The sequence below is a fragment of the Delphinus delphis genome, chromosome 19, assembly GCF_949987515.2.
Source record: "Delphinus delphis chromosome 19, mDelDel1.2, whole genome shotgun sequence".
Taxonomy (NCBI): domain Eukaryota; kingdom Metazoa; phylum Chordata; class Mammalia; order Artiodactyla; family Delphinidae; genus Delphinus; species Delphinus delphis.
The window spans coordinates 9,598,055-9,616,836 of record NC_082701.1 but is presented as its reverse complement, the minus strand read 5'-3'; the positions used below and the strand labels follow the sequence as shown (position 1 = coordinate 9,616,836).

Sequence of the window (18,782 nt, the reverse complement as noted above, 5' to 3'; positions counted from 1 at the left end):
TCAGGGGCCCACACGGCCCTGGCAATCACAGACATTCCCCAGGGAGCTGCAGACCAGGATCGGGTCCTGGAGCGCCGGCCTCTCAGAAGGAGCAGCGGCACCAGGACGGGGACAAAGGCCTGAAAACGGGGAACAAAGGCATGTCCAGCCCCCTCAGCTCCCCCTGCACCTGCACATCCGAGGGGTCCCCCCAGTCCTCAGTCCCCTCCCCAGCAACGCCTGCCCTGGGGAGGGGCGGGGAGAGGACAGAATAGAGGCCTGCGTGGGCACGGGCTCTGCCATCTGCTCTGGGGTGATCTGGGCCTAAGTCTTCCTTCCGTAAAATGGGTGAATGGTAACTGCTGTGAAGGGTGACTGGGAGACTGGACGAGCAGAGTGGACGAGCGGGCAGCGCTCAGCATGGCGCCTGGCACAGGGGGTGTCTGCCTGCTTCTCTCTCGAACTGCCCCCTCCTGAGGACTGGGGTAGCTTTTCCGCCTGACTCAGGTACCTAGGAATGGGGGCAGCTGTGGCACACCAGGACTGATAGGGAGCGGCGAGCGCAGGCCATGGCCTCAAGAGGCCAGGAGGCCCGCTGACCACCCAGGAGCCTGCAGCACCCTCACGCGACCACCACAAGCCGGCCCTCAGCCCTTCGCTGCTGCTTCTTTCTGGGACTCAACGTTCTCACCTCTAAGAGGAGGCTACACCACTTAGGCCCTAAAGAAAACAACAGAGCAGAGGAGCCCCCCAGACATCAAGCCAGAGAAGTCTGGATTCTCAGCTCTGCTCTCAGCCCTCTGCTCACCCCAAGGCCACCCCTCCCAGCCAGGACTCCAGCCAGGCCTTCAGAACTGAGCTCCCAGCCTCCTTCCCGGGGCCTCTCAGGGCCGGGCTCTGACCACCCACTCTCAGGAGATGCACAGGGAAACCGAGCCCCTCTGCCATGACCTGCCTGCCTGGGACTCAGATGCCCACAGAGTGGGGGGCGCCCGGCTGCCGGCTCAGGCTGAGGGCTCGAGCCTCTGTGACCAGGAGGATGCCGCTGGGTGCCTCTGAGGGGCAGGAGCCCCAGGCCAGGGCCACAGACCAGCCAAAGCTGATGCAGATGTCCTGCACATGTCGGGGGCCGTCCCGGCGGGCCGTGTCAGCAAAGGCCAGGTGTGAGTAGCTGATGTAGGTGCTGACCCCTGCCAGGGTCAGGGCGCCTGGGGGAGGCGGTGCAGTGACCACTCAGCGCGTCTGCCTGCTGGGGGCGCCTGCCCTGCCTGGGCCCCTGGCCAAGGTGGGTGCACAGACACAGCCTCGGAAGCTTCTGCCACTGGCCTTTGGGGAAAACGGAGGCTCCAATTCAGTCCTCAAACTTCAGGGCCTCACTCCACAAAACCGCCTTGCAAACAGCACAGCCTACACCCCCAATACATGGTCCCTACTCACATAACTGCTTCCACATATACAGCACCCTCCCATACCCCCTGCAGTTCTCAACACACACACACACACACACACACACGTACATGGCCAGTGACCTGTACTGGCAGCCGGGAAGGGTGGGGGGAGCTCTGGAGCTCTGATCAGACATCCTGAGCCAGGCCCCTGACCTGCACTTCCGTCCCCTGTTCCTCACAGCTCCCCCTCCCCACTTTACTGGGCCCCAGCCTCCCCTCCTGGCCCTAGCTCAGTGTACCTCTTTCCAGAGGCCCTCTCCCCTCCCCAGGTCTGAGTTTCAGCCCCCTCTTATAACTCCTGTTATAACCCCTGTCCTTCACCAGACGAGGATGCCCACCTCCTCCGACCCTGCATCTCTGCACAGTCAAAGGAAGAAGACTGGCTTTGCACATAGTGCCTGGTGACCCTGGAGGGCCAGGGGCAAGCAACGAGCTGGGCACTGGGCACCTGCCTGTCCACCCAGGCTCAGAGGGACCAGCCCAGAGAGTCAGCCCCTGTCCCACAGCTGCAGGTTGACGTCAGGGCCTGCCCTCGGTGCCCGCTGTAGGGAATGTACAGTGCTCCCTCGGGACACTGCCCAGCCACAGCAAGAGGCTGACCAGATCTGACCTTCGGGGCCAGGTCTGGATCTCACTGGGATCCAGAGAAGGGACAGAGCCTGGGGTGATGGCTGTGGAACTCATCACCCCAGGCCCTGTCTGTCCCCAACCCCCTAGCTCAGGACCCAGCCAGTGTCATGCTGGAGCTCTCCGTGTCCCTCCCTTTTCTTGCAGTGATGATGGTGATGGGGAGGGTTGGGGTGATCTAGCCTCACACAGGTCCCCTTGGTGTGACATTCCTGTCTCAGAGCCCCCAGAGCTGGTGCATCTGCCAGCACTGGCCTCACCCGGGCCACCTGTGCAGGCTCCTGACGGTGATGTCAGATGATCCATTTCCACCGGGTACCCGCCATGCAAGGAAAGCAGAGGTGCAGCCAGTCTGGCCTCTGAGCAGTGGAGCAGACAGGGTGTTCTTGGAACCAGGCCCACTGCCGGCCCGCCCTCGGAGCCAGCGGAGCGCCGCCTAGCAGCTGCCTGCAGACCCTCCCTCCACCCACTGGCCAGTGCCTTGGTTCCAAGCACAATACCAATTCAATACAAATTGCTCTCATTCTCTACACCAAAGACCAAACACCCAGGCTGCTGGTCCCCCTGGCAACTGGCACCTACTCCCTCCTGACCAAGGCCTCCCAAAGGGCCCAGCAGCCCCTGGGGAGGACGCAGGCCTGCCCAGGAGGGAGCCCCAGGCCGGTGTGTTCTGGTCCTCGTGCCACAGCCCTGACAGTGGAGCTGGCCCAGGACACCAGACTCGGCTCAGGGCTGGCCCTGGATGGAAGGGGTCACTGAGGACTGACCCTGAGGAGCCTCCAACCCACGGTCAGCCAGCCGTGGGCAGCTGGGGACAGCGGGTGGCTGGCTGGCTGGGGCAGACAGCACAGAAAGGCAGTGAAGAGGACTCCAGGACGAGCTTCCTACTGAGCTCGGGGAATCCTCGGACATCTCAGCAGAAGATGCGACCCGAGTGCCTGCAACGCTGTGTCCCTGAGGGAGGGCTCGGCCCAGAGCCTGCGGGCTAGACGTACGCCAGCTCATGCACTGTTACTAGCTGCAGTCTGGGCCTGGCTTGGGGTCACTGCCAAGGACTCCAAGGTCCCGTCTCACCCTGTCTGGCAGATGCCAACCCCCCTGCCTGCATTGCCCCCTCACCAGGGTGATCTGGGAAGGACAGGGAACAGGTGCGGGTTGGTCCGCCACCCCAGTGCAGGTCCAGTGGGGCAGTTCCTGGGACCCCTCAGAGATCCTCGTTCCTCCTGCGCCTGGAAGCTCAACCCTGGGGCTCCCCAGCCCCGTCCCTGGCTCTGGGTTCACGATCAGAATCTCTGCCCCTACAGAGGCCCCAGAGCCACCCAGGGCGTCCCTGCCTGCTGCAGCTCAACGGCCAGGGTGGGCCCCCAGGCTCAGAGCAGCGGGGTTGGGGGCGCAGGGGATGGGGCAGCAGGAGAGGAAGCACCCCACTGCTAGGAGCTGCGGCCCTCACAGCCCCCAGACTCACCCTCCCCCCAACAAGAAGCGGCAGCCCATGAAGAGCAGCCAGGGGAAGCTCTGGGCCGGGGAGCCGAGGAGGCCACGGATCCGACCGCACACGACAAGGACGAGGCTCGGGGGCAGGACCACCACGAGGGCTCAGCGCAGCGCTGCCGGGAGAGGGGGTTCAGGGAGCAGGAGGGGACCCGGACCGGCCCCCCAAGGAAAGCCCAGCTGAGTACTTCAGAGCCTTGTCTGCCTGGAGGTCCTCCTTCGTAGGACGCTCGGGACTGTCTTGGCCTTGGCCAGAGGAGGAGCTGGGCCATCCGATTCCCTCTGATGTCTCCACGGTAACCACCTGACCGTCCCAGGGGCCACCCCTTGTCCTGGCACAGCCTTCCTGAGGCCCAGGGTGAGGGAGGCTTCCCAGTGCCCTCCCCAACCTCCCAGGCTTCTCTGGGGCAGCAGAGACGTGCCCCCAACTCACCAGGTGGGAGATGCCCACCGGGTAGACCCATTTGGAAACATAAAGGAGAGTCAAGAAGGGGCATAGGGAGGGCAGGACAGGCTGGGGGTCGGGCGCCTGTGGTCACAAGCCAATAGCAGAGCGTGGGGGCTGAGGCCAGTCATGGGGTTTTTCAGATACATATGGCAGTGTCCTCTGGGCAACAAAGGGTCCAGCTGGAAGCAGCTCTGTGGGCCTAGGATGAGGGGGTTCTGAGCCTTGCCTGGAGATTAAGGAAGGATGGGGAAATGCTTGCCACACCAGCACGCACACATGAGGTGCTGCGCCAAGGTGGAGGCGTCCAGGCTCTCAGTGGCAAAGGGGTCAATCGGGGGATGCAGCTGTTCTGCCCTAAAAAGCAGAAAGAACGCAAAACCTGGTGGGCTGGACCCACCCTGTACTTCTCAGAGATAGGTGGCCTGCAGGGTCTCACCCCCGACCAGAGCCGAGGGCCCCGAGAGGTGGCCACAGGGCCCCATCAGGTTCTCTCCTGCCACTTGGAGTTGAGGCCCCAAACGGGTTTGGACGGCTCAAGACCTTTTGTTTATTTAATGTACAAATAAGACCTACGTGGATGCCTGTCGAAAAGTTTCAAACACTGCAGAGAGGCTGCCCTCAGGCCTCCCTTGGGCCGGCTCACACGTGGAAGCCAGGCTTTGCCTGCACAAGAAAGGGGCTCTCCGACTCTCGCACACACGGGCACACACGGGCACACGTGCGTGCACACACATGCAAGTCGGGAGAGCCTTGGAGCCTTGGGCTGCCTGTGGGGTGGCTGAATAAACTGCACTGTCCTTCCTCCCCGGCAGCTCCGAGGAGGCACTGTGTCACACACACGCACAAACGGACCTTGCTCACATACACGTGCACACTCGTTTACTCATGCTCACGCACATCCCTGCCACCCTGTGCACGTCCTGTGCAGTGGAAGGCCCCCAGGCTGGCCCCAGCTTGGCGAGGCCCGCAGCTGGGGTGCGTGTGGAAGCCCGCTGCCTCTCCCCACCCCTCGCCGAAGCAAGCCCTCCCCGCCCCTGCCCGGGTCTGAAGCCACGCGGTGCTCTGGTTTTCCGCCTATGTGTCAGGCCATTGGGGGTATGGGAACAGGGGCCCTGCGCCACAGCCCTGGCTGTGCCTCACAGGGACCGGTGCTAATGGGGTGACCAGACCGAGCCCTGGACGGTAATAAAGAAACAACTCCCAGTCACTGGGATGAGGAACCCTGGCCTTGCCAGGGCCCCAGCTCCCCACACTGGGCCTCCCTCCTGCACACTGGCTCCCAGCTCAACCCCAGGGCCCCTGCAGACAAGTGACAAGAACAGCAGCTGAGCACCCCTGGGTGCTGGGCCTGCCCGTGTCTCCCCTCCCTAATTCCTCCCACCCCGAGCCCTGCATCCAGAGAGGCATCATTCTCTCCCCATCTGACAGATCAGAGCTTGGAGGTTGAGGGACAAGGTCCCAGATCACCCAGCAGTGTCCTGTCATCACTTCTAACGCAAGACAGGCCCCCAAGGGCGAGGCCAGGGGACCGCCAAGGGCTCCTGCTCTGGAAGGCTCTTGGGTCCTTATGGCGCCACCCAGTGCCCCCCTTTTCATTTCCCACCCTTGGCTAGGCCCTGAGCCAGAGTCCCTTCCTCCTCCGGCCAGACTGTCACCAAGACGGTTGGGGGAAAGGGGTGCCCGAGAGACCCCCTTGTGGGCAGACAGGCAGGGGATGAGGCAGCCTCTCAGAGCTGCTCTGGGAGGAGGGGGTGTGGCCCCTGGGTCTCAGGGGAAGGGGTCACACGGGGGAGGGGCAGCCGGTACCTTCGCAGATGCGCCAGAGCCGCGAGTGGGAGGGTGGCCGCTGTGGTTGCCTGCGTCCGCCACCTGCAGGAGGTACCGGTCGCTGGCCACGGCGGCACCAGCAGTGCAAAGCTGAGCAGTGCACCCAGCTGGGCCTTGCGGGTCGAGGGTGCAGGGACCGGAGCGGAGCCGGGTATGGGGGAGAAGAGGGAGCCAGAGGGTGAGGGGGAGCACAGGAAGCTGGCACTTAGGGGGTGGAGAGAGCCGCAAGTGGGGGGAGAGGGCGTTCTGGAACCTGGGGGAGTAGGGCCAGGGAGAAGGGCTGGGGGGCACTTGGTGAGCAGGGCCGGGGAGGGGGCGCGGGGAGCGGGGAGTGGGGAGCCGAGCGGCAGGCGGGCACTCCCGGGGCTCTTCTGGGTGCAGTGCCCCTCCAGTTCGTCGGGAACTCCCACCTGTTGGTGATCGAGTGATAGCCCGCCCAGCTCGCCCCTGAGCTGTGTTCAAATGCCAGCATCCCCAGCGAGCTGGCTGCGGGTCCCTGGGCAAATTTCTTAATTTCTCTGACCCTCCGGTTCTTCAGCGCCAGATGGCCAGGCTGAGGAGGGAGGGTGGGGCCTGAAATGGCCCGCGCGGGGGCTCAGCACGCAGCCCGCCACCACCCCGCGCACACACTGGGGCACTCGGCTGCTGGTTGCCCCTGCGTCCTGGTCTTCATCAGTCCCCAGGACCAAGCACCACAGGGATCTGGTGAACTGGGTGGGCTGGTGAGGGGCTACAGAAGGAAGGAGTCTTGCTTCCTTTTAGCTCCAATTACAAATGCCGAGTGAGGCAAGGCCAGCCTCTGCCTGTCGGTCACTCACGCACAAACATAAACGAAGCTTCTCCTAGGACAGGTGTCAGGTGCTAGTGGGGTGGCAGGCAGAGGGGCCCCCACCAGAAGCAGGCCTGTGACATGTGTGGGACGGACAGGCTGGGGCCGTCACAGTGAGGCTCTCTGGGGTTCAATCTTGGGAGACGGGAGGGCCTCCTCTCCAGGTCCCTGGACTGTGCGTTGCTGTCCCCCTCCCCTGATGCAGGGCAGAGACGGGGGTCAGAGGCCTCACTGAGGGTGAAACTTCTCAGACGAGCAGCTTCTCGACTTAGGGTCATCCCAGGGCTCTCATTTCCAAGTGCTTGGTTTTCTCAGCCCCCTTTTCTCTACCAGGCTCTTCTAGGTTTGAGGAATATAATCAGGAAGTGAAAGCGGTGCTAGCAAACTTACTGAAACCATACTTCCATTCAGACAGAGAGGCATGGAACAGTGTAGTATCATGCAGGCCACGCGTCGTCCTCACGCCACACCCAGAGGCACGCGGCGGGGTTGGGGTGGGAGTGACCCTAGCTGTGGCGGTCTCAGTACCCTCTTTCCTGACAGCCCTCCCCTAGCCCCTGCTCCGGAAGCTGGGTGCCAGCCAGGGGCCCTCCTCTCTCAGGGGGTAGTGGGCCTGGAACGTGAAAGAATCCAGGAGGCAGACAGAGAAAAGCAGGTGCTCAGGGAGTAGCAGCCATCTACAAAGGCAGGGCGGCAGGTGGTGTTGGGAGTGGGGAGGAGGGGAGAGTGGGGTGGAGCTGGAAAAGCAGGTAATGACCCTAACACACACCTCACAATATGACAGAGATGGACACTGCTTCTGTGTGTGTTTAAGCTACGATCGTGACTGTGTTCAGGGAGAACTAGAGGAACCCTGTGGCTGCACGCTCCACACGCTTCCTCCCAGTGCCCCTGCCTCTCCGCCTGAGCTTGTTTGAAAGGGTCTCCTTTGCACCCCATAAAACTTAAACAGAGCAGGATTCAGCTGTCAGGGCCAGCGACAAGTGCTGTTTGAGGCCACTGTGCCTCCAGAGCCCCACGTCTCTGTAGAGGAACAGACATGTATCCTGCTCATGCTGCAGTGTAGATGGCCAGGTGAGCAGTCTACTCCCTACTGCTTTAAAGCCCTGGTGCAGGGTTTTAAACCCTAGATGTGTAAGTCAGAGCCACTGACTGCATTGTCCCCAGACAGTGGGTACTGGTCCTTGAGAGGCCACTTGGATGAATTCCGCCAATCTACTTCTCTTGAGATGGATCCAAATTATACCGTAGCCCAGTGAAAAGGTACCGCTTAGAATGACCCATTATTTCTCATTATTCATCCTCCTTTCATCAATTTGCAATCCAGAACTTGTGAGCACCAAGCCTGTCACCAGGCTGTCGGGACCTCTTCAAAGTCAGCATCAGACCACTACCACCAAAATCAGGGGCAGGCGTCATCTTTGATAGAAGAAATCCCAATTACATGTGACAAAACAGGGCTGCAGCCAAGCCTCTTTCCTTTAAACTTACACTGAACTAACTCACAGAAGCTGAAAGAACAGGATGCCTGAGTCCAGTGACAGGCTTCCTGCTCCAGGCCGACGACGCCATAAATGGCCTCCATCGCAGGACTGGGAAACAGCTGAAACCACTGGCGAAATTACTGTGAGAGCAGCTCAGCACCAGCTATACTACAACTAATCTCACCACATTTGGCAAACATCCTCCAACAGAAAATGAACTTTCCTAAATCACCCTTCCCAACAGGTCAGCTCCTTCACTCAGGGTGCATTATGAAGCGAATTCATCCTGGTAGACTCTTCTGGTCAAAACCAACCCTTCTAAAGGGTTCTCAAATGATTGGGGTCACAGGTGGGAAGCACTGATGTGCAGGGCGGCAGCCGCATGGCTGGTCGCACTCATCCCCCAGGACTCACAGGCCTATGAAGGGCTCATCGTGGCCGCCTTGACAGGCTTTGCTAAGAGGGAAACGGGAGCAAGCCACCCCTCCCCCTCATCACAGAATGCACCTGCTGTCCCCAGAATGGACCCTCCCGTCCCCTCTGCCCGGCACATCTTTCCCTTCCTCATCCATCTGGCAGCCTCCTCCTCGTTCCTGATAGGCAGGATGCTCTGAGAGTTCCTTGTCATCTTGGTGCTCCCACGGACACACTCATATGGCTACTAGGTGGCCTGTACCCTCCCACCATTCAGAGAACAAGGAACACGTGAGCTCACTGCAGGAGGCTTCAAGCCCTGGACATAGCACCTGGCGAACAACAGGTGCTCAAGTGTCTGAGCGAACAGATGGACAAACGTCACCACCTTGGAGATCAGGTGGAAAACTGCCACAGAAACCTAGGCCCCAGTTTGGTCCCAGCCAGCTGAAATCCGGCTCAAATGCTGTAGCTGGGCCAGTGGAGAGAAAACCTACAGCTCAGTTGGCTCTTTGCTTCAAGAGCTGGATTCACCCAGGGCGAGACAGGAACTCCCCGGCGATGGTAAGCCTGGCTCAGAGCTCGCTGGGCTGTAGACCAGCGAGGAGAGGAGGCTGAGACCTCCTCTCAGCTTAGGGCTTAGATGCTGGAAGCGACTCCAGACGCTGTACTGTAGTTATGACAGGAGAGGTTGGGCGAAGAGTACACAGAAATCCTGTTCTAGCTTTACGACTTCCTGTGAACCTTAGTTCAAAATAAAAAGTTAAAACTTGTACAGCGAGGATCCATGGAAGCTCAGCAGGCAGGTGTCAGTTTACATGAGGGCCTTTGTGACAAAGCTGTCTGAAAAACGGAATGGGGACGGTTTACAGCACTAGCCCCCTGGGGTCAGGCTGTTGCCAAAAGCCATCCCCCGCTGCACCCCCTCAAGGCTGGGCACTGTCATTAGACAGTGAGGGCCCAGCTTTGGGGATAGACAGCCTGGATTCAAATTCCAACCTGAATGCTTACAGTTGTATGATCTTGGACAAGCTATTTCACCTCTTTACGAATCTCCATTTCTGCATTTAAAAAATGCGGGTAAGATCACATTAGACTTTACTGGCAATTGTTATTTCTTTTTAAGTGAGTACAACCTGCAAAGAATGGTCAGCATCCCAAGGGAGTGCCAACCTGCAGGCAATGGCTGGCTGGCTGGCTGGCGCTCCATCTTTCCCAGCGCTGAGAATGGAAGATCCCCATTCCCCAGGCTGTCCGCAGGCTCTGACCATGTCACACCTGACACCATTAACCACCAGTTACAACCCTTCCAGACTCCCTCCGACCTGGAGAACCTGAGAGGCAGACACATATTCGAGAGAAGGTTGAGGCTGTTGCCCTTAGCAAGGGTCTTAGACTTCATTAATAGATGTCTAGGAAACTTCCCAACGCTGGCGGCCATTAAGGTCCAGCAATAAATATGGTTTTTAGAACAAAAGTTTCTAGAAGAGGAAACGTGTAAGATGGTCTGAGGGGTCGGCCCCAGCTTTGCCTTGCTCCACAGCACAGCCCGACAAAGCCGAGAACTGCAGCAATACCCACTGTGCAAAGGAAACTGAGCGCAAAAACATTTTCTCCGCTTCTCTACAAAGCCAGTTTGGAAGGACCAGTTATTAAAGTGAAGTATCCATTTACAGATTGGCACAAATATCAAAAATAAGCAGCTGAGATGAATATAAAGGCGGGAGTGCTTTTTTCCCCATAACAAAAACCTCTGCAATATTCTCCAAACTTGGAGGGAAAAATTCATTTTACTCTCTGAGATGTGGCAGAAATACCTAAGTTTGAGGTGCATTTTTCATAGCCGGTTTATACACGGAATGAGTCCAGATGACACAAACAAATGGTTCTGGGTTCAAGTGGCTCTTGCAGAGGAGCCCAAGGCTGGCTCTGTCTCTCTGCGAGGACTCATCCCTCCCCTGCAACCGCTGGGGCGGGAAGGATCAGTTGGCAGGCTAAGAAGGGACCACCACCAAAAGCCAACAATATTTTAAAAGCCCAGTAGGGTCTGCAGTGTTTGAAATGAAATAGTTTTTATTCTTGGCAACTACCAAGATGACCCCCAGAGGTTTCCAGTAGGACAGTGACAATCCACCCTGCAGCTTAACTCTGTGAAGGAGGATGAAATCAAATCTATCATCTTAACATCAGGCCTCAGCCCTGCGTGAGCCGGCCTCGGGGAGGAGAGCAGGGTACCCGTGCGGAGGTGGTGATGTGGAGAATGTGGCACAGATGTGGAGCAATGGAGACACAGCCATTCAGGGCTGACAGATCGCCTGCAGCAGCCCACCAAGTCTCCACAGCTCTGAGCCAAGTCATTTAGAAGGGATTCAGGCCACTGTACTGTTCCGGGGAGCAGCAGCCAGTGTGCGCCCTCCACCTCACCAGGGCGGCTAACTGTGCAGCAATTTCGTAAATGACAGTTGCTGCTAGATATTTCCTGCTGCTTTACTTTGTCTCCAAATCCATCTAAAATTCACATTGGTGCCCCCAGTGACTAAGAAAGGCTTTGTGCTTACTTTTAATTGTAGTTTGTCCTGTTCTGTGAAATAATAATTCAAACAAACAAACAAAAGAAAACAACATTGCAGAATGTTGTGCAGAGGGGCCGAGGGCTTTGTCTCAATTCCTCTCCTCCTCAAATGAAAACCATGTTGCTACAATAAAAAAAGCCAGCTGAGGCAACAAGGTTCTAGGATCCCCACATCACTGGTGAGGAAACTGCAGCTCCAATTCAACAGGCGCCAGTCCCAAGCCCACAAGGCAAGCACACCGTTAGAGGGCACAGTCAGGGCCCGGAGTGGGTGTCCCACATGCCTTTTTTACAACTGCTCCAACTCTCTGCTCAGTCCGTGCTGGTGCTGAAACTCAAATATCACTGAATTTGTGATCTTGCAAGACTGCAAACAACATAAACGACTCATCTATGTTTTTAAGAAGTTTCCCCCAAAGAGGTTTTCCAATCCACTTTTTAAATTAATTTATTCCTTTAGGAAGATTCACATTAGAAAGACAGTGGAATTACCAGCTGCCTAAGCCACATCATTAATGGGAAGCAGCTATTCGAAGAGTATTAGAAATATTAAGAACAGGAACTCCTTCCTTGGATTTTTCGTCCCACCCCTGCCTGCTGTGTCCATGGATGACAGCTGGTCCAGAGCAAAACTTCCCAGGAAGAAGCCCCTCTGTGTGCCCTGCTAACTAAAGAGGAAGAAGCAGTGAGCCAGGCTTCTGGAAAGTTCCTTGTCTGGCACAAAGGACAACCTTCTCCTCGTCCACTATAGAGAAATGTTGCAAACTTTCCATGTGCCACTGGAGGTGAAGAAGTATCTTCAGCTGACCTCAAAAGCAAGAGGGCAGCTCTACTCTCAAGACATCAGTCCTTCTGCATCCCCTCCACCCCCCAGCCGCTCACGCTACAGTCATGGAAAGGGCTCTTACACAGATCAAGTCCAGAGGCAGAGTCTAGGGTCTAATCCCATAGCTCCCCCTTGTAAACCTGCAAATCACAAGATGGGATGGCGAGGAACACCTCACACACAGGGCACCTTCAGAGGCGTGGCAGGGATGGGTTTGTACAATCCACCTGGGAGGAAGGGAGCTACTGAGACACCACAGACCTGATGCGGTAAAAAGGTATAGTCACAGGACCTGCAGCCGTCAACGTGAGATAATACAGAGCACCTGGAACATGAGAAGTGCACACAATAAATGGAGATTATTACGCAAATGAAATTTAAAATGGCATTCTTAATCCTGTTTGTCCAGTCACAATGGACCAATGATCACATTCACACATCGCATCTCAGCTGGACAGCCAGTCGTCAGTGTGAAGCCCAGACAGGTCACTGTAAAAGGGCTCTACCCACGTGGACAAACTTCTCCCCTCACCCTAAGTCCAGGAATCAATAAAGCAAAAACTACCAAAGAGAAAAAAGAGAATCCGTCACTGTACTTAGCACCAGCTGTACAACAGAAATAGCCCCTGGCACCGCCTTCAAGGAAAAACCCAAAAATACAGGTAAATATTCTAATTTCAAAGTGTTGATGTTCTCCTTTCCTAAGGCACAGTTAAGAGGCCCCAGAGGAAAGCTGGTAATGCTGAGGGCTGTGCCTTGGAAAGGATGTGTCTGTGTCCCTGTGGGACAGTGACGGTGGGGATGGCGTCACTCCGAGGCAGCTAGCTGCTCAATGGCACAGCGGACTTTCTTTGCAGTTTCTTCAAATTCTTTCTGTTTATTGTTGGTTTCCTTTGCCTGGAAATAAAGAATAGACACATGAAACTGAAGCTCTAGGCATGCTCGAATAGAGATGCCCAGCTATATGGGGTAAATGTCCTCATTCACCTCATCTGCCTCTCTCTCTCTCTCTCTCTTTTTTATCGGCCATGCCGCTCAGCTTGTGGGATCTCAGTTCTCCGATCAGGGATCAAACCGAGGCCCCAACAGTGAAAGCGCCGAGTCCTGACCACTGAACCGCTGGGGAATTCCCCTCAACTAGCTCTAATTTGAGCTGTCCCACAATAATTATAACAGAAAACACTGATGGACCGCTTTGCTTGTACCAAGCACCATTCTACCTGCTCCACACACCCTAACTCACTCACTGCTCCATGTCCCCATGAGGTAGGTGCCACCTTTATCCCCATTACACAGATGAGGACACCGAGGGGCACAGCAGCAGCCAGCTCAGGGGTACCAGCTAGTCTGTGGCAGAGCCCTGCTCTTCCCCACTACCCTACATTGCTTCTGAAGCTCCCACAGAAAGTCCGGAGCCCTCTTCTTGTTCACTTAAACAGACGCCGTCAAGCATCAGCGTGCTCCTCAAACAGAGAAACCTTCCACCTGCAGCAGCTCTCTAAATCTGGCTTCCGACCTTTCATTCTGCTAAGTGCTCTCTCCAGGAGGACAAATTGACAATCACATCAACAAATCCAGAAACCTCCTCCCTAATTTTCACTCTCCTGATTTCTCTGCCACATTAAAAAACAAACAATAGATTTTTATTGGGTTAAATGTTTTCTAATAAGAAAAACAACAGAGGTAACTTCTTTTCAAAAGGAGGTGGCAGCGATGCAGGAGCAGGAGCAGAGAGCACGTGGTGCACTCCAGGGTCAGACCCTGAGCCCCGGCTCTACCTCAGCCGCACACGTGCCCAGCGTCAGGCCCAGGTGGCTGCCTGACCAGTGGTCCTGTCAAACTGACCAGCAGCATCTCAATTAAATGCAGGGTCTCAGAAATTCACAGCATCACGACAAACAACACTTGTTCCTCGTTTTCAGTATTTGTAAACTGCAACGCATAATTATCTCACCTGGATAAACGTTTGCCTTACAGCTGTGTGCTGCAATCCCATAACTGACTTAATAAATGGTTTAAAAGTTCAGCTCCCAACTTATTTCCACCCCACGGTACAGTCGAGGTCCGCACGCCATCCCACCTCCAGGAGCGATGTACCCTAGAGGGGCCATCCAGGAGCTCTAGCAGGAAGCAGACAGGCCTCTGGTTATGCCCATTCCCTGCACTCTGACCCCAAACCTTACTGTCCACATCCATTCACATGCAAATGTGCCTAGGGACACAAGGGGACCTGAATTTTTATATCAGTGATAAATTATTTGCAACAAACCTCAAAATTGGGTGTCACTCTAGAGCAGCCCTGTCCAACAGAATTTTTTGCAATGATGAAAATGTTCAATTGTCTGCACCGTCCAGTAGTCACTGGCCACATGTCGCTAATGAGCAGATAAAATGCTGCTAGTGCCACTGAAGGACTGAATTCTAAATTTTCTTTGATCTCCTTTTCTTTCTTTTTTCCGGCTGCGCCGCATGGCTTGCAGGATCTTAGTTCCCCGACCCGGGATCGAACCTGTGCCCTCGGCAGTGAAAGCACGGAGTCCTAACCACTGGACTGTCAGGGAATTTCCCCCAAATATATACATTTTAAAATGATCTGGGGGACTTCTCACAGCTTTCTCACAACTGTTCCTGAAGTACACAAAGCTCGTCTTTTACCTAGAACAGGAGTGGCAAACTACGCCCTGTGGGACACATCCATCCAGCCCATGGCCCGTTCTTAACCCAATGGCTAAGAATGCTTTTTACATTTTTAAACACTTGTGGAAAAAAACAAAGAAAGAATAATCTCTAACAGAAACTCTGTGGCCCAGGAAGGCTACACACTTACCATCTGCGGCACTTCACAGAAAGTGAGCTGACCCCTAATCTCGAAGGCCCTCCCTAGCCCCCTTCCCAATTCCAGCACTGCAGTTCCCAAGACCTCCATCGAATACACCGCTTTACTGACCACTGATTTCTTCTCACTTCCTGAAAAAATTTTCAATTTTGTCCTTAGCATTTAAAAGGTACCATATTACACAGAATTATTTCTATTGATCTCTAAAAAGGAATACGATTTTCAAGCTGAAAAGGACCTGAGAAACCACAGAAGTCTATCCTCCATTTTACAGCAAGGAAACTACGACCAAGACTGGCCTAAACTCACAAAGTCTGTGAGTGGCAGAGACAACCGGTACATCTGGACTCCCTGCCCAGGGCTTTGCTAAAAATAGATTAAATACCTGAATAGTTACTCTCTGTAGAGCTGCCAGATTTAGCACATAAAGATAGAGCCTGCTCAGTTAAATTTGAACATCATATAAACGAGTAATTTTTTAGTAAACAGCCATACAAAATGTGAGATATACTAAAAAAATTACTCCTTGTGTACCTGAAATTCAGACTTAACTGGGAGTCCTGGTTTTCTCTGGCAACCTTAATTCTCTACAGCCCGGGCTGCTTGGGAGCTGCCTCTTTGTGGACTCACTGTTTCACTCTTCCAATAACCCAGTGCAAGAGCCTAAGTTCGCCTGCAGAAATCCCTTCAAGGCCCAGTAGGACTGGTGCTTCTTTCTCCCAACACACATAATGCCCCTTTCCCAATATGCTGTCTACTCTGTGTCCCCAAACCCTCTGTTTCCACCACTGCTAACACATGAACACACCCCGTATAAATGACCTACCATCTCAGTTGTCACTAAAGGCAGAAATGCCAGCCTAGCCATCACATGTCCCACCACCAGAGGTAACCGCACACTGAGGACACCTCTACTCAGGGGATCCGTTTTTCTCTCTGCACAACCCCAAGGCCACACTCCAGGACAGATGCGTTTCTACCCTTTTATATCCACACGCACACACATCAGAGGGGCTCAGAAAGTGCTTACTGAGGAAAGGCGTCTATGCGGTGCTTGTGGCGGGCTAGGGAGTTTAGCACTAAAGATGCCGAACAGGATTTGTGCTTGCTTCTTATTCCCAGTAATACATACAATTTTGTTCTTGGCTCTTTCTTTATCCAGTTTTAAAAATTCGCTGAGGGTTAATTCTTCAAACTGCTTCTTGACAGAAAGGAAAGCACAACCAGATGAATGCTTTTTATGTTCTTCTCTAGAAAAAGCAACACATGAGCACGTCAACAGAGAAAATTCAGGTAAAGGGAGAAAGGCAACAGTTTGTTACCACCAGCCCCCTCCCCACCTCACAGACACACACTGCTCTGCTTCAGGAGCAGAGTGTGAAGTCTGAAGTGGACAGAACCAGGGGCAGGACCCACATTCCCACACAACTTGTCTCAGCACCTTCTTGCTCTGTGGACTCCCCCCAGCCCCACCCATATCCTGTGGCTGATGTAGTCTACCTGGAGTCCTTTAGCAATTAGTAGGAAAAGTGTTAGAGTATAAATCCAAAGGTATCACATGTCAAAGCCCTTAAAATCCTCCAGGAACCATTTGCAGTTGTCTCATTTCACTCGAATTATTACATAATCTGTTGGTTTGGAAAAAGGGCACCACTGACCCAGTTTCTCCAGTGAATTCCTCTGCTTCATACCATCATTCTGTGCATTCGGAATTATCCCTGCTAGCGGATAGCACTATAACGAGAACAGTCTGGGGAGTTCCCTGGTGCTCCAGTGGTTAGGACTCCACACTTTCACTGCTGAGGGCCCAGGTTCAACCCCTGGTTGGGGAACTAAGATCCCGCAAGCCGCGCGGCATGGCAAAAAAAAACCAAAACAAAAACCAGAACAGGCTGGAAGGAACACTCAGCCACGCAAATTCCAAAAGGACAGCCAATAGTAACTATAATCTGAAAATATTATAGCACTTGGAAATTCACTCCCAAGAATACAACCAGTATTTCCCCAGTGATACCTGGTATGATCACCATATCATCCCAGTCAATACTGGGTCATGAGAGCAAACACATTAGGGAAAACAGCAACACTCTTCTTGCCAAGAAGAGAAACAACTCCAGTGATTCTCTACGGGGGAAAAAAAGTTCAAGCCGTGGAAGCAATTGATTCTGACAGGAGAAAAAACGGTGCGGGGAAAATGTGGCATTACATTACGGGAATATTGTTGTCTGTATGAATATATGCACACAATAAAAAAAAAACTAGATGCCCTAAAGAACGAAATCTAAACCAAAACTGAGTGTACTATTTTAAGGGGTGGTTTTTGTGCTGTATGAATTATAGTTCAATAAAGCTTCAGGGATTCCCTGGTGGCGCAGTGGTTAAGAATCCGCCTGCCAGTGCAGAGGACATGGATTTGAGCCCTGGTCCCGGAAGATCCCACATACCGCGGAACAACTAAGCCCGTGTCGCACAACTACTGAGCCTGCGTGCTAGAGCCCGTGAGCCACAACTACTGAGGCCCACGTGCCACAACTACTGAGGCCCACGTGCCACAACTACTGAGCCCGCATGCCACAACTACTGAGCCCGTGTGCCACAACTACAGAAGCCCGTGCGCCTAAAGCCCGTGCTCTGCAACAAGAGAAGCCACCGCAATGAGAAGCCCTCACCGCAACAGAGTAGCCACCGCTTGACGAAACTAGAGAAAGCCCGCGTGCAGCAACGAAGACCCAACGCAGCCAAAAACAAATAAATTTATTTAAAAAAAAGCTTCAGATTTAAAACCTCTGAAACAAGAAAGGCACCTGGACATCCCTAGGTCACAACAGGATCTGCTCCAGTATTCTGTCTACCCGGAAAAGTATCAAGCACCTACAAGAATGAGCCTTTCTTCAACACTCCACCCAGGAGGACATTCGGCCAAATCAGATTTGATTAGGTTGAAAGCATCACCAAGGTGCCAGCAGAGACTCATCCTTTACAGCAGCTATTTAGGGCACAAACGAGGCTGGAAAGCCGCAGGTCCTTCAATAATACTTCGAAATTCAGATGTTTTGGGGGGAGCCCAACTCAAAACAAACGGTCCTATGGACATATATACGGTACCAAACGTAAGGTAGATAGCTAGTGGGAAGCAGCCGCATAGCACAGGGAGATCAGCTCGGTGCTTTGTGACCGCCTGGAGGGGTGGGATAGGGAGGGTGGGAGGAAGGGAGACGCAAGAGGGAAGAGATATGGGAACATATGTATATGTATAACTGATTCACTTTGTTATAAAGCAGAAACTAACACACCATTGTAAAGCAATTATACTCCAATAAAGATGTAAGAAAACAAAACAAAAAAACCCCAAACGGTCCTGAAGTAACTGGGGAACCCCGGAAGCCCAGCGAGGCTGGCCTGAGGGACTTACATAGGGTCGTCATCTGGCTCCCAGCCTTCCAACTCCTTGAAGCAGAAGAAACACTGAGCCAAGTCGGGCTCGTTCTCAGTTGGACAGTGGATGAAGCCGGCCGCGGCCATCTGCAAAGCAGAGCTCGGCTCAGGCCCCAGAGTGGAGGGGTTCCCCCGAGATCCGGGAGGCCACAGAGGGGCTAGAGCCCGCAGAAGCGGTCGCCCCAGGGGCCCGGGAACCCACAGAGGGACCAGAGCGCGCGGGAGGGGTCGCCCCGGGGGCCCACAGAGGGGCCGGGGCCCGCGGGAGGGGTCGTCTCAAGGCCTGGGGCGGGGCTCTGGGGGCGGGGCGGGCCTGGGGGCTCCGGGAGGCCGCGCGGACTCACTCGCTCCGGGGTGCAGGCGCAGCCCTCCAAGAAGGGCCAGTTCTTAAATGTGGAGACACGATGGTCCTTGAGGTAGAGCTGCCAGGCCGGGGGCAACGACGGGGTATCCATCCCGCCGCCGCCGAGCGGTGCCGCGATTCAAATCCGGCGGTTGTCGGCCGCCGCGGGGCATGTCGGGAACGCGCCGCCCGCGGCCTTCTGGGAAATGGGAAGCTGGGCGGC

The 18,782-nt window shown here is 54.8% G+C and overlaps 2 protein-coding genes across 2 annotated transcripts; both read right to left on the bottom strand.

Annotated features, from left to right (window-relative positions):
• TMEM235 (transmembrane protein 235) lies at positions 1-8,234 on the bottom strand. Its single transcript, XM_059997904.1, is given in 11 exon segments — positions 1-119; positions 889-979; positions 982-1,189; positions 3,526-3,661; positions 4,268-4,327; positions 4,330-4,347; positions 5,800-5,829; positions 5,832-5,897; positions 5,900-6,024; positions 6,231-6,373; positions 8,178-8,234. Coding segments are annotated over 11 exon segments (1,053 nt in total).
• A 2,091-nt stretch (positions 8,235-10,325) lies between these two features.
• Positions 10,326-18,695, bottom strand: BIRC5 (baculoviral IAP repeat containing 5). The gene is made up of 4 exons (XM_059996976.2): positions 18,561-18,695; positions 18,194-18,303; positions 15,914-16,031; positions 10,326-12,842 (listed from the first exon to the last, which is right to left on the bottom strand). The coding sequence occupies exons 1-4, from the start codon at positions 18,669-18,671 to the stop codon at positions 12,753-12,755; spliced, it is 429 nt and encodes a 142-aa protein (XP_059852959.1). The 5' UTR covers positions 18,672-18,695; the 3' UTR covers positions 10,326-12,752.
• Between the last annotated feature and the right edge of the window lie 87 nt (positions 18,696-18,782).

Bases quoted from the DNA above. Each gene is read 5' to 3' on its own strand.
- BIRC5 (XM_059996976.2), bottom strand. From the start codon at position 18,671: ATGGATACCCCGTCGTTGCCCCCGGCCTGGCAGCTCTACCTCAAGGAC. The intron at 18,304-18,560 runs GTGAGTCCGCGC...TCTGCTTTGCAG, and splicing joins GCGCCTGCACCCCGGAGCGA to ATGGCCGCGGCCGGCTTCAT. The intron at 16,032-18,193 runs GTAAGTCCCTCA...TGCTTTTTCTAG, and splicing joins GAGCCAGATGACGACCCTAT to AGAAGAACATAAAAAGCATT.